Below are 18,833 nucleotides of genomic sequence, written 5' to 3'. Positions count from 1 at the left end.
TTGCCTTTTTCAAACTCGCTTAAGTCCACTGCCTTTCCCATCTGAAGAAGAAGAGTAACACTGATTAACAGAGCTTAGTATCAGGTGTTTTTTTATACCGTGTCCCGACCTGCACATTCGCAATAGTTCACCTGCAATTGCTTCGATTTGCATAACAACTCAACTTTGTTTTGGCTCGTCGATGTGTGTGTGTGTGTGTGTATATATATATATCCTATTTGGAAAGGTTATTCTCTTTCTAATGCTCCTTCACATCCCCATTGTAAGAACTTAAAAAAAAAGAAAATTTTGGTTAATCTGGTGAGTCATTTAAGAGGCCTACTACTGTGTTGTTATTGGTGTTATTATCATTTATTATATATATATATTTTTTTTACTGGTCAGCTTTAAATATATGGACCCTAAAAAAAAATCCTTTCTGATTTTATAAAAGCCAACGAAATGAAGATGACTAATTTTTTTTATCGTTATGATGATAAAAATTTGTGAAAACTCAATAAGTAAAGAATGGATAGCATTAGATAATTACAAAAGTGATGAAGGCATCAACAGTTTAAAGTTACTATGGCCACAAGTAAACATTTCTTTTTCATTGTTTCCCCCTAATTTATACTGGATTGAGTTAACTGATGCAGACAGTTCCCAATTACAAATATAGGACAAACAAGGGAATGAAATGGAAGATGATGACAACAATGCAGAAGGAATTAATGTGCCTGCTAGGATGCTCTGATGATTGCCTTAAATAAATCAATTGTACAGACTTATTGACTTGAGGTCTACAAATTGAAAAATAAATTCATTTTTCTGTAATAAATCACATTGAAGACATCACGGAACAGGAATTGATAAAGAAAATGCAACATAACCTTCTTACTGAATATTTAAATATAGTGAGTGTGTAAGTTTTTGTTTACTGTTAGCATTGAAAAATGATGTAGGAAGCAGAGCTTATACAGCATCTTCCCAAAAAATAGAATAAGAATAAAATTTTGCCTATTTCATTTGCCAATTCCTTCTAATAATTTACACTATTCTTCATACTACCCACTTACAAGACATTAGAAGGGAGTGTAATGATGCTCCACCACATTTATTTTACTCAACCCTTTTAAAGCCTTAAATACGTCAATACACAGATGCCTAGTTTTCAGGTGCTGCATTTTGAAGAACATCAGTTTTTTTTTGTCAAGGATATACTTTTGCACCCCTAATTCATTTTATTGCTCTTCTATGCACTCTTTCCAACAGATTTATATCCTTTCTGAAACATTTACAAACCTGTATACAGTATTCAATGAGAAGAACACTCAAACAATGGCAAGAAAAATTCAATGGTAAGCAAGGCATGGTGAGCAAACTTTTAGTCATAATTATGAGAGCATCTTTGGATCCAGAAGGCGGTTCCTATGATTGGAGATGTGCGAACATATCTCCAATTCACAAATGTCGAAATGAGTAATTTTAGACCTGTAAGCTTGACTTCTGCCAAGGAAAATAATGGAGTCACCAGTTAAAGATGTAATGTAGGACAACCCACACAGGAATGCAGTTATATGGCGATCACAGCATGGATTTGGTAAGAGAAAAATCTTGTGTGGCCCATCTGATTGAATACTGTGATGCAGCAACAGAGGAACTTGATGCAAAAAATAATTGTGACATCATATATTTGGATTTCAGAAAAGCTTCTGATACTGTTCCACATGAAAGACGTAAAATGGCACTAGGGGCAAGTTACTGCTATGAATAAAGGGATGGTTGAGTGGGAGAAGCCAGAGAGCAGTTATCAATGGGCATTTCTCTTCTTGAACTAAAGTGGAGTCTTCAAGAATTCACTGTTTTTTCAATATTTATTTATTTATATACCGATGAAGGCATATCAGGCTTAATGTATAAGTTTGCAGATAATGCAAAAGTTGGCAGGGTGGTTAATGACAGTAATCAGCAGTATGCTACTGCAACATGATCTAGCAAAATTAGGTAGATAGGCCTGAGAAGTGGCAATTGAAGTTTAACAACTTCAGTTGCCACTTCTCAGGTGGAAATACCAACTGTATGGTACCAAACTCAAGGTACCATACATCAAGTAGATAATGAAAATCAACTGGGGATAATTGTACAGTCAGACATGAAGTTCTCTGAGCTATGCAGACAGTTTACTAGGACACTTCTTGAGGTTTTGTCAATGATATACAGGGAATGGGTATAGAGAAGAGCAATGAGATTAAAGAGGGAAACAAAAGGAGTACTCTTACCAATGGACATTTCACTCTTGGACTAAAGTGGAATCTTCCAGAATTCACTGTTTTCACAATATTTATTAAGAAATACTTTCAATTCTGCAAATTTCAGCATTTAGAGGCTAAGTAAAAGCAGAGAGATCTGACTGAGGTGTAAGGCTTTGGATGGTTTAAGTAAATAAAAGTAAGGATGCTATCAACTAAATGTTGATAGGAAAATAAAAACTCAAATTGTTTTTATTTTCCCTTCAACTTTGAGCATTAGACAACAAGCATGAGGTGGCATAAATTTACATTGAGGAAGGATAGTGGGAGGACAGATATACAGCAACTTTCTTTCAGCCAGCAAGTAGTTGTTGGTTGGAACAAACTTCTACCTGGTGTTGTAGAAGTTAGTAATTTGAATAAATTTAAGGAAGAATTAGATAAATTATTAGAGAAGATGGACAGGTGATGTGTGAAGTATTTCATATTTATTTATTTATTTTATTTTTTTGGCTGCTGTATAAACTTCCATCATTTGTGAATATGATGGAAGCAAAAAAGCACAGAGGACGCTATATATAGACTTGTCCGCACTGTTGAGGGAAGTAGTGATAGGTATGTTCTTGCCGTTTTTATTGACTTCCGTGGTGCTTTCGACAGACTCTGGTGGGTGAGTATCCTATCCAGAATCAGAGAAATTGATTGTCCTAGAAATCTATATCAAGTATGTGAGAATTATTTTAAAGACAGGAATGTGATTATAAGAAATAATTATGGAGAGATCATCAGGCCTATGTATCGGGGATGCCCCCAAGGCTCGGTAATCGGTCCATACGTCTGGAATATGGTGTTCGATACTTTTCTCCAGAACAGATTTGATGGGGTAAATATGATAGCGTATGCGGACGATCTAGTGATGTTAATCAGTGCCAATTCCCGTTCCCAACTGGAGACCAAAGCAGATAGTGCGCTGAGTTCGTTGAGCGCCTGGTCTAAGTTGAACAAATTGGAAATATCCAAGGGAAAAACTGTCCAGATGCTAATGAAAGGTAAATTGAGCATGAATAGACATCCTACCGTACAACTGGATGGAGAGCCTATACGTTATGTCAAGACAGCAAAATACCTAGGAGTGCAGTTGGAGGAGCGGCTGTTTTTTACCGAGCATGTCCGATTTATTAAGGATAAAACAAGAACGTTGTATGCTAAGATCCGGAGGGTAGTAAGGACAGACTGGGGCATAAAAGGACGTTCCTTGAACATGTTATATCAATGCTTATTCGCCCCAATACTTACTTACGCCTCCGGGGCATGGGTCCATCGAATTGACAAGACTAAGATACAAAAGCATCTTGTACAGGCCCAGAGATTTGCTTTACTCGGGACTACACGTGCATGCCGCACTGTCTCCTCTGATGCACTCCAGGTCCTGGCAGGAAGAAAACCTGCTTATTTTGAAGTATTATTAAGAGGGCTAGTATACTTTACTAAGACAACATTAGAAGGACTATAATGGGTGTGACTTCCTGCCCAGATGCAGAGCGAGAATATTCTAGGAATGAAGTCCGGGAAGAGAAAATGAGAATAAATACTGAAATTGTTGGTCTTTGGCAAGCAAGCTGGGAAGCCAGTGAAAAAGGGTAGACAAACGTATATGTTTTTGCCTGATGTAAGACTCGTTGACTGTAGGTTAAAACCTGGCTACAGTTTGGGTTGAGAGCGAGCTTTCTATAACTGGACATGGCTTGAAATATAAGTTGTTACAGCTCGGATTACATCACTCTGGATTGTGTGTTTGTGGAGAAGATGAAACCTCAAAACATCTGATGCTCGAATGCAACGTATACTTGGACATACGCAGGAGGTTGGAAATGCTTGTAGGAGTACTAGACGAGAATAGTCTGGGGATCCTGTTCACAGATTGTAACAAATTTGCTCTTTTTAACAAGTTTGTTAATGATATGTTTAATAAAAGAGCCCTGATAGATAGTAGCGACCCACCTCCCCGTGGTTAGGGACGGGAACTATGCTGATCAGGATACATAGACCTGGTCCAAATGTATTGCTCCTCAGAATAGGCTAAGTGGTCACAAGTTTATTTTGAGTTAAAAAATTGAGTTCTAATTTTAATTTTATAAATAAATTGTTACCTAAGATTCAGTTGCCAGGAAAATAAGATCCTAGCCATGGATGTGCTACGGCACCGGTAATGGTAGGATCCGGTATTTCTAATGTAATGTCCCTGCTGGAAAAGTTCCTTTATATCATTGATGCACTGCTCAGAGAACTTCATGTCGGACTGTAAAAATGATGCTCCACTTTGTGCTAAGCAAATGGTATGCAAGTGCAATATGCTGCACTTATCTGTGTCAAAACCTTAACTGCCATTTTTTAGTCTTACACCTAATTTATCTAGATCCTCTTGAAGTAGCATACCCCTGACTATCGTTAATTGGTCACTTTTGTATCATGAGCAAGTTAGATATCAAACTTTAAATACTTACATCAATATCATTAACAAATATTAATGATATTGATGCAGGTATTAATAATTACTCTCATTTTTAATAGAAAAGCAGTAAATTTCAATAACTGAAATTGTTTTTATTTTCCCTTCAACTTCAAGTTATCAAAGTGTGCTGTAATTAGTAAGAATTGCACAAAGAAATTGAAATTAATTTAAATATTCCACTTAATTAAATAAAGGAATCAATTAAAACCGAGTGTGAAAAGCAAAATAAATTTTTATATATATTACATGACTTAAATTCAATACTTGATAAAGTTGAAGTAATAATTCAAATAATTGCTATAGTAAACTGTGGATTCCTTTATGTGTTAAATATATGTACTGTATATTGGTGGTCACATATGTAGCTGTAATGGCTTTTGTGAAAAGTTGTTTAAATCCATTACATTTCCACACAAAATATATTACTCAACCATTCAGTTCTTAATAATACTGTTCCATTTAGTCTGTTGTTAAAATTGACACATTGATTTAATTACATTAAATCAGAAATTTCTTATTTTAATTCTAGCAGCAGCTCTTTCCAGATTCTTTAGACATTATTATAATATAATGTAGTCAGTTCTACTATAACGCGTTCCATGCGTTCCTAAAAATCTCCGTGTTATGGTATCTTGCACATTAAAAACAACAGGATTTATGGGAAAATAGGGATAGGGGCAGAGCACTCAAGAAAAAAAAGGTTGTTTGGTAAGTAAAACAGTAAAAAAAAGTTAGAAACCCAATAATATTGTTAACATAGGTTTAAACATCTTAAATTTATAATAAATAAATAAATATTACAGTAAATATAGCACTTTACCTTGACAAGATATGTCTGTTTGATTAATATTTCTGTTCACTGACATTTTTTTTTTTTTTTTTTTTTTCGATTATAAAATTTAAAATAGTAAAAAAAGATGAGCAATCAATAATGATGAACATGGCACTCACAAAAGAGAAGATTCTAAAAATTTATTTATGTTTTTTATATGATTGAAGAGGAAGGGGAAACACATCTCAACATTAAGTAAAAACCCACAGAATTCCAGCTATCGGTATTATTGCAAATGCAATAAGATCGAGTTTGCTACCTGTTTATAATTAGTGCCCTAACAGAAAAGCCCAATAAACCAGGAACTGCAAATTGTTTTTATTGTTTTATGGTAGTGAACTCCAGAAATGTGCTCTTCCACTTGCACTATCCCGCCTCATGAAATTTCTGTTCGAACAGAAAATCTTGTGAATACAGCGAATGATAAGTTTGATAACAGTGTCTCTAACCAATACAATTATAGTAAATGGGAAATATAGCTGTCACACATTTGACACTTTTCAAGCTTCGTAAACTTGTATGTATTGCTGCACAGGTCGCTAAGTTCAGCTTGAGGCTGGGTTTTATGTTCACCTGGTGTTACTTGCAGATGAAATCACGCATGAACGAACACGAAAATTGCATTATAGTTGCATTATTCCTTAATATATCAATTGTGTTGCAGCAAATTCGCATTGCGAAAATGCGCATTACAGCAGAACTGACTGTATACCAATATTTTCAGTATTACAATGTACAACAGTGAAGATGTTTAGTTCAAATAAGCTATGAATCTGTTATAACAATCAGTAATACCATTTTCAAACTAATATTCATAAGTTTTTAACCTGGAACTTTAACAAGCAGACTGATATCAAAATTGTATTTTTTATACATTCTTTTTTACATCCCAAAAGTGATGCACACCGTGCACATGCTCCTCACTCCACATTCCTGCATGACTGAAATTAAACATTCAGTGCTCCTGCACTGAATGTTTGTGTAGAGGCTTTTAAAAATGGACAATGATATTGCCTCAGGTCAGATTACAATTTCAGACCAAGATCTTTTATCAAAATTGAAATTTTATGTGGTTGAATGGCAATGCAAATTTATGAATTATTGCAGAAAGTTTGTGGTGAGTCAACAGTACATTGTAGCACAATTTCAGGTGCATTATTATTCACTGTTTTCACATTTATTTGATACAAGAGAATTTTTAAATGTATTGGATTGACAAATTCAAAATTCCTGAAAAGGAAAGGATGCCAAAACTTATTTTGCACACAAGTGCAAGAATACCTTGGTGAACACCAATGAAAGAGCTTGCCTACCATTAGGGACGTGAGTAAACTAATCATTTATTTCTCAAAATTAAGACATACAGGACCAGACCTCTTGAGATTATGCAGACTGCTAGGTGAAAGCTTATACATTGATTGCCTGTGTTCAGTTAAGTGGACAAGCAAGCTATATATTTTCCCTTTGTACTACATATGTGTAGCATGAAAAGTTTATATTTGAATGTTTAAGCTTCTCATAAGCCTCAACTTTTTTTTTTGTGATGGAACTTGCTTTGAAATCTCTCACCAGATGGCAAAATTAAACATCTCTATTGATGAAAGCAATAAATATGAATGATTGAATTCAGATTTCATTAACATTATTACTTATATTGTCCTTTTTTGTACCATAATTGTGTAAAAGACAAGACTTTCCCTTAACAAACCCAAAATCCATGCTGTGTCAGAACTATTATTGCAGTCTTGTCTAGGTGATCCTGCATCACTTCTTTAACCAGTGACTCCATTATTTTCCCCGGAACAAAAGCTAAACTAACAGGTCTATAATTATTTGTGTCACCCTTTGAATCCCCTTTGTGAATTGGGGATACATTTGCACATCTCCAGTTAGTTAGGCAATGCTTAATTTATGCAGGGTTTTTTAAAACTATACAGAACAGAATGTAGGGCATATTCTACAGCTAAAAATAAGAAAAAAAAGTTACAATAAACATATGTCTTAAAAGTATTTCTGAGATTTTAAACAATCATAAATAACTGAAATGCACAATATGGCAAAAAAATTTTATATTAAAATTTGTCAAAAAATATGACTGTAAAACAGGCTTTAAACATATCAGTACAGAGTGTAGGTATCAACAGTGTTGATGTATCTCTTATTTAAGTTTCAGGTTCCACAACGACTGCCTCATTATTTAAAGAATGGCATTTGTTAAACTGATATGATGAGAGACAAAATAAAAATCATTACATTTTTCTGATTTTGGTAGTCTGGTCAGTCAGCCATAAATGCTGGTAGAGGTAGATTCTATGAACTTCAAAGGAGCACATACTTCATAACAATCTTCAACCACAAAGTGAGTGAGTGAGTGAGTGGGTGGGTGGGTGGGTGGGTGGGTGGCTTGAACAATGGACTGACTATCATTTGCACAATGTGCCTGGTCCACTTTATTTTATTCACAAATCTCCATTTTACAATTAGTAAATGGAGATTTATGAATTGGTTAAAATTTATATTTTTAAGTAAAAAAAATTAAATATCATAGCACTGTAATAGAGACATATCAAGTAGTGAAATAAAATAGTTGTCTTTCCCTGGTCTGTTATACAGTATAGTGAGGAAGAATTTTAACCTCTTAAAATTAGATTTTTAATACAAAAATTTCTCAAATGTCAGTATAATATTTTTTATATCTATATATATATATATATATATATATATATATATATATATTGGCTAAAGTGTGTATAGAATAATGTAACCACTAAATTAATTACTGATATGGTGAATTAATGGACTGACTATCATGTAAAACATAAAATAATATTACTGATGATGTCTTGCTTTGTACATATGAAGCAGAAGCAGTCTTAGACCAACTAACCTGAAGGGTGCAACCACACTGGCTTGTGTAAGGAACTGTAGAATCTGTCTATCACACATTGCTGTGAACGCGCCACTGTAACCAAAGTATTAAATGACTTTCATGCCAAACATCTGCAGGTAATACAGTTTGTTTAAACTGATGCTATTTAATTCGCATGCACTAAAATAAACAGACTAAACTAAAATTTAAAATAAAATAAATAAATAAATAAAATGATGTATAATAAATAGTAGGATGAGTAACTTAATTTTCATAATAGATTTTAATCAGTATGCTAAACTTGACTTTTAAGAAATCTTGCCAAAAAGTTGATATTCTTGTTGGCATTCTATCAGTGGATATGCATTGTTGCAACATATGCAGAAAGTGATAAACTAGAGGTACACGTGTCAACAATATTATTGTTATTATTATTTTTTAAACATGTGCACAATTTCAGATTTTACTGATTTAAGTCTAAATATAAGTTCTTAGTAATGATTGCATTTGTAGACTTATAAGTTTATTTTGTATTCCATTTTCAGTAATAAAATATTGAAGAGAAAGTCTAAAGTTAATCAGCTTGTATATTCCTGGTTTTTGCAGAACAAAATTAAATTAATAAAGCACTATGCTGGAGTCTTTGTGCATCTAGCTACCATCTTTCTCAATTTTGTGGGTGACTTAAGATCCATAAATTGGGTGTTCTTTTGCATCCCATGTCATGGGCTGTGGCACCCCAATGTACAACTCCCTAAATTTATTGCTAATCTGTTGATGCTTCTTGTAGGCAAAACATGTTATACCACCAACAGAAGTGTCCAATTTCTCCCTAGGTTATTAGACACTGATATTTTTGAAGGTGAGGTCATAGTTTAATTTGATGTAGCTTTCTTGTTTTCTTCTGTTCCTCTTCAACAAGCTGTTAGGTGTTATAAATGGCTCCTGGAACAGGAGTACTTCACTAAAAGATTGGACCTCACTTTCTGTAGAGGATATTTGCATTGCATTAAATTTGTGTTTGACTGGAGCCATAATGACATTAAATAAATCTATACTAGCAGATCTGGGATACTACCATGAGTATCACTGTTTGCTGTGTCATAGGCAGCATAATTATGGAGGCATTACTAAGAAGTTAATATTTTTGTGAATTTGCTGATTCTGGTCTGGCTCTAGCAGTGTTATACTAATGGTATAACAACTGGGAATGATTGTGTTCACAATCATTCCCAGGGATTGGAACCTGTAATCCAATCCCTACCACAATCTAATTTACAATGGAATTAGAGGCAAACAACAGAAGTCTTCCTTTCCTGGACATGATGATACATCATGTGGGCTTGTTTCTGAATCTTCTGTTTTCAGGAAGCGCATGTGTACAGGCCAGTTTACCAACTAAAAGTCAACATATACACCCAAACATCTGCACAGCACCTTCGCAATTTGTTTAGTTGGGTGTGGTCCCATTCAACACCGTGATATACAGAAATGAGGTTGCTAAAGTAAGGGTGAATTTAATGAAGTGTGAATACCCTTCCCACATTCTGAATAGACTTGAGCTGAATAGGGTTGAGATGTCACATTACAATCCCTTTCCTGCAGCACTGAATTCATATATACTTTCTACATCTCCCACTATCGAGACATTTCTGAGTAACTTGACAGGGTACTACAGAATTACTATATTAGATGTGTACAATCCTCTGGCAGGAAGCTGCAGTTCTCTCATTACTAACATAATGACTTCCACATCTTTGTTTATGCAAAGTGGCTTTGTTTATCACATAACATGCATGGATTGTGGAGTGCATTACATTGGCAAATCTAGCACGAGATTGGAAGCCCATATTCACATGAATAAGCTATTAGCACTGCCACTTTCGCTTGATCTGTGTTTGCTGAGCATTAATGGAATAATCAACATAAGCTTTACTCCAACAATAACATAGAGATTATTAACTACTCTCGCAATTTTTGTTTTCACTTGTGGATCAAAGCATTCTATATTTCTATGGCAGGCCCCAATTTCAGGTGGTGCAAGTACCTTTATTGCACTAATTGCAATAAAGGTACCCACACCTGCTCCATTATTATCCTACAATACGATGGGTATTGGCTCACTTGGAATATTGTTGTTAATGCATGTTTATTGCCATCAGATACTGATTAGTTGCTCCTCCCCCATCAACATTACTTTCTCCTGGTTTTTTCTCTATCACCAAATAAACCTGCTATTTATATTGACTCTGTGTGTGTGTGTGTGTGTGTGGGGAGTGTTAAATACCAAAGCAACCAAGGCTCTGGGCATCAGTACACAATGTCTGCGAAGTGTGAGCATTCTATATTCTGTTTGCACACTTACTGAGCTAAAAACATGAGTTTCTGGGAGAAATAATAATATTTAAAAAAAAAACAAGCGTCCTCATCCAAGACCAACTAACTCAACCATGTTGTCCATTAATCCCTAAAAATCCCTCATGTAGTTGATGGGATTCAAAGCCAGGCTTTATCATCTGGTGTTGGGGGGGGGGGGAGACAGTGATTATATCAACTGATAAATTACACCAAGTCCTTGCCTACATGTGGTTTATTTTCACTTTTATAAGGTTCAATAAACTTAATTTGCTAAAAATTACATGAGTTAGTGCACTTCATTTACATAATTATAATGTTTAATTTGTTCAAAGAAATAAACATAGAAAACTAAATATTTGTTCTATCTGTTTGCAAAGGATTTTTTTATATATATAATTTGGTAGGGTGCACTATTTTCCTTCTTTTAAATTTGCAGCTGTGCCAATGCATGGATTATTTCCTCATGACCCCAAGAAACGTCATACTTATTAGAAAAGTTGGGAATTAGGAATCCACTGCTCTAACCCTGAGATAGCCATAATTTAGTTTAGTAAAAACTTGCTTAAAGGATTTTTTTTTTTTTTTTTAAATTAGTGAATGACTTCAATAACTGTAATGTATACAGTTAATTAAAAACTACAACAAAAGTAGCATTTGAATAAATTACACATTATTTCCACATCCTGGGGTAAACAAGAGGTAGGAAAAATGGGATTACTGCATCAGATATCTAAACACTTTGGTGTCTGGTTTCTTGGTCTATTACATAGAACTATGTTAAAAAAGTTTTGTCTTGACTAGTGTACTACACAAAATATAGTATGTTCTTGATCCAAAACCTCACATAAATTCCTTCTGGTATCTCTCTCTGCTAATATCTGTGTACAGGTGGTTATTTGCAATGATTCTTTATAGCTTGTAATCTGCAATTATCTTAAATTGTGTTTGCATGTGGACTTGAGATGATCTTTGTTTATCACTTCCAAAAAATGAAAATTTTTCTCATTATCAATATAAATGTTCTCAATATATAATTGTTGAATGTGTTTGAACCAAATAAAAATTAGTAGTAGTAAAACCTGAAAAAGGCAGTTTTAAATATTTAAATTTCTTTAAATGCACCTCTAACAGTGGATTTATACCTCTAATTTATTAACTGCATATTAATTCTGCTTATAAAATCAAATTATCATCAATCCTTTGCCATGAACTTTTTGCACAATTCTGAATAAATGCATTGGAGACTATTAAGCTAAAAATCCATTGCTGCCACTTTCTAATTGATCTTAAAACTCCTTTCTTCTTCTTCATGGTTGTGTTCATCCATTTGCAGAGCAGTTTTTTTTTAACCTGATGCAGTCCAGGTATATCAATTCTTTAGTCTATAGTGTAAAAGAAAATCAGTGATAAGTAACTTATTTAAAAATTCAAATGATCTTCCTGTCTTCCATTTCTCTTTCCTATGTGAAATCTACCAATTAAATCTTTTTAATTAGCTGTGAATTCTCCAATCTTAACACTGAAGTCACCTATAGCTAAAAGTGTCTTTTTCATTAGTACAGTTTATTTCATTTTGTAATTATACATATAATTGTTCCATATCTTCCTCTCTATCTGATATGTTACTTGTACAACTTTAACAGATGCGGCCTTTTCTCTGAATTTTAATCCAGCTACTATTAACTTTGAGGAACTAAATGTTATTTCTGATAATTAATCGAGCATTTTTAATGATGGCAACTGCTATTCCTTCTATTCAACATACCAATTCCTGTTCAATGATTCGCTGACACATTTTTGTCACATTAAAGTTTTTTCTAACTTTGATTATTCTAATATATGAGATGGTCAAAAGTCACAAGAATGTTCAGATCATATAACAATGCTTCCAATAATTGTAAAGTTTCATGGCTAAGTGGTGGTACAGTATTCCTTCATAGTAGTTTTCCTGTTTACTATCATGTATGTGAAACTGTTTAGTAAAGGCAAGTACAAGGTGTCTTGCATTTTTGAAATTAGCAATTCAAAAGAACAAAGAGTTTGCAACTAATTTTGTTTCAAGTTTGGTAAAAATAACTTCAGAAATGACACATAATATGAGCAGCCTTCAAAGAAGAAGATGCTTTATCAAAAGTGCAAATATTCAGATAGTAGTTTTCAAGATTCAAAGATGGATCAAACTTCCATGGGATGGAGAGCTTTCTTGATGGCTACCAACAACAAAATGCATGAAAATATTAAAAAGGTAGAGTTGATTCAAGACAGGTGTCTAATTATTCATGATTTGTGTGAAAAACTGAATCTTTCTTTCAGAGGCTGGCAACACATTTTATCTGAGGGTCTGAACAAACTGACCCCTTTCCCACTGCAATCACCATCACAACCCTGTTTTGTGGGATTTCTTTTTGTTTCTAGAGATGAAATTACAGCGCAACAAAAAGAGATTTGTAATGTCTTGGAGATCCAGCACAAATTACAGTAGATACTATGCAGTATTAAAAATTAAAATTTTAGACATACTTTCAAGATGGCAGAATCACTGGGCTTGGTTAAGTACTAAGGGAGTACTTTTAAGGGGGCATAATGCAAAGTGTGCAAGTTAAAAAAATCTTTGCATTTAAATACCTTCACCTTGTGGTAATAACTTGTATGTTGTAATTTTAATTTTAGCTACCCAGATTGCACATCTCTCATTTATCATCTTGTGGTCAAACATCAGATGAAGTGTCTAATCTGTATGTCTTATCAGTAATCACCCATGCCACATTCATGAAAGTTAATGATCAATAAAAATTTATCTAGTCTGCTAGTCCTCTCTGCTGCATGCCTGAAACTGAACTGACTAATGAAATTAATAATGAAAACAAAATAATAACAAAAATAATAATACATAAATAAATAAAAGTAGGAAAAATAATAATAGAAATAAATAAAAGACCATTACTAAACAAAATCATATGGTTTTTTTTGCTCCAAAGTCGGTGATATTTTTAAGACATTACATTTTGTATCTACTGTAAGAAAAATCTTGATACTAAGAAGTGTACTGATACAAGAGCCAAGAAAACTAAAATATGTCTAATATTAAAAACAGCAATAATGTGTTATGATGAGGAACCAACTTTGATAATTGAGATCTTTTTGTCTGGTCCTAGCCTAAAAAATGTATTTCTTTTAAATATAAAGCCTTTTAAATTTCTTTTATGAAATTTTTCTGGAATAACAATATAATATCGGTGTTTAGATACACCATAGATAACTCTTAATAAACTACAAAGTAGTTGTTGTAGGCATCATTTGCTGTTTCTCATATTGTGCTCTGCCTTCACGACGAGTTGCCATGATATTGCACTACTTCGAATAAGTAACTCTTCACTAATAGAGAAGACTATTGTTACTTATTCTCAGTTGAGTACCACCACCCAGACAGCACTGTTTCACGGCTATTGGCCGATCATCAGTGGGTGGGCAGGTACCCTGGTAATGCAGACATGACGACCCAGTTGTGAAGTTAATCACACAATATGAGAGATGCCAAGAGGTGTAGATGTCAATATTTAAAATAAATAAATGCACAAGGCATAATACTTTAAGAGTTTGGTATCTATATAATATCGGTGTTTAGATACACCATAGATAACTCTTAATAAACTACAAAGTAGTTGTTGTAGGCATCATTTGCTGTTTCTCATATTGTGCTCTGCCTTCACGACGAGTTGCCATGATATTGCACTACTTCGAATAAGTAACTCTTCACTAATAGAGAAGACTATTGTTACTTATTCTCAGTTGAGTACCACCACCCAGACAGCACTGTTTCACGGCTATTGGCCGATCATCAGTGGGTGGGCAGGTACCCTGGTAATGCAGACATGACGACCCAGTTGTGAAGTTAATCACACAATATGAGAGATCCCAAACTCTTAAAGTATTATGCCTTGTGCATTTATTTATTTTAAATATTGACATCTACACCTCTTGGCATCTCTCATATTGTGTGATTAACTTCACAACTGGGTCGTCATGTCTGCATTACCAGGGTACCTGCCCACCCACTGATGATCGGCCAATAGCCGTGAAACAGTGCTGTCTGGGTGGTGGTACTCAACTGAGAATAAGTAACAATAGTCTTCTCTATTAGTGAAGAGTTACTTATTCGAAGTAGTGCAATATCATGGCAACTCGTCGTGAAGGCAGAGCACAATATGAGAAACAGCAAATGATGCCTACAACAACTACTTTGTAGTTTATTAAGAGTTATCTATGGTGTATCTAAACACCGATATTATATAGATACCAAACTCTTAAAGTATTATGCCTTGTGCATTTATTTATTTTAAATATTGACATCTACACCTCTTGGCATCTCTCATATTGTGTGATTAACTTCACAACTGGGTCGTCATGTCTGCATTACCAGGGTACCTGCCCACCCACTGATGATCGGCCAATAGCCGTGAAACAGTGCTGTCTGGGTGGTGGTACTCAACTGAGAATAAGTAACAATAGTCTTCTCTATTAGTGAAGAGTTACTTATTCGAAGTAGTGCAATATCATGGCAACTCGTCGTGAAGGCAGAGCACAATATGAGAAACAGCAAATGATGCCTACAACAACTACTTTGTAGTTTATTAAGAGTTATCTATGGTGTATCTAAACACCGATATTATATAGATACCAAACTCTTAAAGTATTATGCCTTGTGCATTTATTTATTTTAAATATTGACATCTACACCTCTTGACATCTCTCATATTGTGTGATTAACTTCACAACTGGGTCGTCATGTCTGCATTACCAGGGTACCTGCCCACCCACTGATGATCGGCCAATAGCCGTGAAACAGTGCTGTCTGGGTGGTGGTACTCAACTGAGAATAAGTAACAATAGTCTTCTCTATTAGTGAAGAGTTACTTATTCGAAGTAGTGCAATATCATGGCAACTCGTCGTGAAGGCAGAGCACAATATGAGAAACAGCAAATGATGCCTACAACAACTACTTTGTAGTTTATTAAGAGTTTATCTATGGTGTATCTAAACACCGATATTATATAGATACCAAACTCTTAAAGTATTATGCCTTGTGCATTTATTTATTTTAAATATTGACATCTACACCTCTTGGCATCTCTCATATTGTGTGATTAACTTCACAACTGGGTCGTCATGTCTGCATTACCAGGGTACCTGCCCACCCACTGATGATCGGCCAATAGCCGTGAAACAGTGCTGTCTGGGTGGTGGTACTCAACTGAGAATAAGTAACAATAGTCTTCTCTATTAGTGAAGAGTTACTTATTCGAAGTAGTGCAATATCATGGCAACTCGTCGTGAAGGCAGAGCACAATATGAGAAACAGCAAATGATGCCTACAACAACTACTTTGTAGTTTATTAAGAGTTATCTATGGTGTATCTAAACACCGATATTATATAGATACCAAACTCTTAAAGTATTATGCCTTGTGCATTTATTTATTTTAAATATTGACATCTACACCTCTTGGCATCTCTCATATTGTGTGATTAACTTCACAACTGGGTCGTCATGTCTGCATTACCAGGGTACCTGCCCACCCACTGATGATCGGCCAATAGCCGTGAAACAGTGCTGTCTGGGTGGTGGTACTCAACTGAGAATAAGTAACAATAGTCTTCTCTATTAGTGAAGAGTTACTTATTCGAAGTAGTGCAATATCATGGCAACTCGTCGTGAAGGCAGAGCACAATATGAGAAACAGCAAATGATGCCTACAACAACTACTTTGTAGTTTATTAAGAGTTATCTATGGTGTATCTAAACACCGATATTATATAGATACCAAACTCTTAAAGTATTATGCCTTGTGCATTTATTTATTTTAAATATTGACATCTACACCTCTTGGCATCTCTCATATTGTGTGATTAACTTCACAACTGGGTCGTCATGTCTGCATTACCAGGGTACCTGCCCACCCACTGATGATCGGCCAATAGCCGTGAAACAGTGCTGTCTGGGTGGTGGTACTCAACTGAGAATAAGTAACAATAGTCTTCTCTATTAGTGAAGAGTTACTTATTCGAAGTAGTGCAATATCATGGCAACTTGTCGTGAAGGCAGAGCACAATATGAGAAACAGCAAATGATGCCTACAACAACTACTTTGTAGTTTATTAAGAGTTATCTATGGTGTATCTAAACACCGATATTATATAGATACCAAACTCTTAAAGTATTATGCCTTGTGCATTTATTTATTTTAAATATTGACATCTACACCTCTTGGCATCTCTCATATTGTGTGATTAACTTCACAACTGGGTCGTCATGTCTGCATTACCAGGGTACCTGCCCACCCACTGATGATCGGCCAATAGCCGTGAAACAGTGCTGTCTGGGTGGTGGTACTCAACTGAGAATAAGTAACAATAGTCTTCTCTATTAGTGAAGAGTTACTTATTCGAAGTAGTGCAATATCATGGCAACTCGTCGTGAAGGCAGAGCACAATATGAGAAACAGCAAATGATGCCTACAACAACTACTTTGTAGTTTATTAAGAGTTATCTATGGTGTATCTAAACACCGATATTATATAGATACCAAACTCTTAAAGTATTATGCCTTGTGCATTTATTTATTTTAAATATTGACATCTACACCTCTTGGCATCTCTCATATTGTGTGATTAACTTCACAACTGGGTCGTCATGTCTGCATTACCAGGGTACCTGCCCACCCACTGATGATCGGCCAATAGCCGTGAAACAGTGCTGTCTGGGTGGTGGTACTCAACTGAGAATAAGTAACAATAGTCTTCTCTATTAGTGAAGAGTTACTTATTCGAAGTAGTGCAATATCATGGCAACTCGTCGTGAAGGCAGAGCACAATATGAGAAACAGCAAATGATGCCTACAACAACTACTTTGTAGTTTATTAAGAGTTATCTATGGTGTATCTAAACACCGATATTATATAGATACCAAACTCTTAAAGTATTATGCCTTGTGCATTTATTTATTTTAAATATTGACATCTACACCTCTTGGCATCTCTCATATTGTGTGATTAACTTCACAACTGGGTCGTCATGTCTGCATTACCAGGGTACCTGCCCACCCACTGATGATCGGCCAATAGCCGTGAAACAGTGCTGTCTGGGTGGTGGTACTCAACTGAGAATAAGTAACAATAGTCTTCTCTATTAGTGAAGAGTTACTTATTCGAAGTAGTGCAATATCATGGCAACTCGTCGTGAAGGCAGAGCACAATATGAGAAACAGCAAATGATGCCTACAACAACTACTTTGTAGTTTATTAAGAGTTATCTATGGTGTATCTAAACACCGATATTATATAGATACCAAACTCTTAAAGTATTATGCCTTGTGCATTTATTTATTTTAAATATGGAATAACAATGTACTGCATTGCAAGACAATCAGGAAACCATTTTCTATGCTAAACAAAGTTGGCAGAACATCAGGACAAACAAGGCCCTTGCACCTGGCTTCATAATAAGATGACTGTATATACATTATTAATAAATACTCAAATTATTTGTGGCATGGTGAATTTTCATGCCTTGGTCTGTCAAGAATTTAAGTTGGCTCTGATGTTAGATTAATAAGAAAATAAAGAAAATCTTTTCTTTAATTTTACAAAACTAAACTGTACTTAAAATTTATAGATTTAATTGCATAAATGTTGAAAGTACAGCTGAAACCCATTAAAATGCGATTACACTTATAACATGATGCAAACATGGCTCCCATTTTTTTGTCAGTTGAAACGTTTTTAGTCATTGAAGATCACCATTTTGGATTCCTTGTGAGCACATGGCGATATTTTCAGTTTAACACAAGCACAATACGCATTGTCCTTTGATTCCCGCAAGAACAATAATAAATTACTTGCAATTTTACTGCAAAGTGTCTGAACATACAGTATATATTTTTAAACAGTTCGTAAGACAGTCTTACAAATACCTATTTCTCTGGACAAGAATAGTATGTGAAAATAAAACAATTTTACAAACAAAGAAAACATTTC

The 18,833-nt window shown here is 34.7% G+C and overlaps 1 protein-coding gene across 3 annotated transcripts in view; it reads right to left on the bottom strand.

The window, feature by feature from the left end:
• Positions 1-18,833, bottom strand: part of hppy (MAP4K3-like protein hppy) — a 394,076-nt gene that overhangs the window by 16,163 nt on the left and 359,080 nt on the right. For 2 of the 3 annotated variants that reach the window (XM_090376708.1, XM_090376709.1), the window contains one exon: positions 8,460-8,534. The exons of the other annotated variant lie outside the window; for it this stretch is intronic. In XM_090376708.1, the coding sequence (XP_090232834.1) occupies positions 8,460-8,534 (75 nt within the window). The remainder of the gene's footprint in view (positions 1-8,459; positions 8,535-18,833) is intronic. 3 annotated transcript variants of the gene reach the window in all.

This window comes from Mastigoproctus giganteus, chromosome 6, assembly GCF_048544385.1.
Source record: "Mastigoproctus giganteus isolate SK-2022 chromosome 6, ASM4854438v1, whole genome shotgun sequence".
NCBI lineage: Eukaryota > Metazoa > Arthropoda > Arachnida > Uropygi > Thelyphonidae > Mastigoproctus > Mastigoproctus giganteus.
Note: the sequence above shows the minus strand (reverse complement) of the source record. Positions and strands in the feature narration are given on the sequence as shown.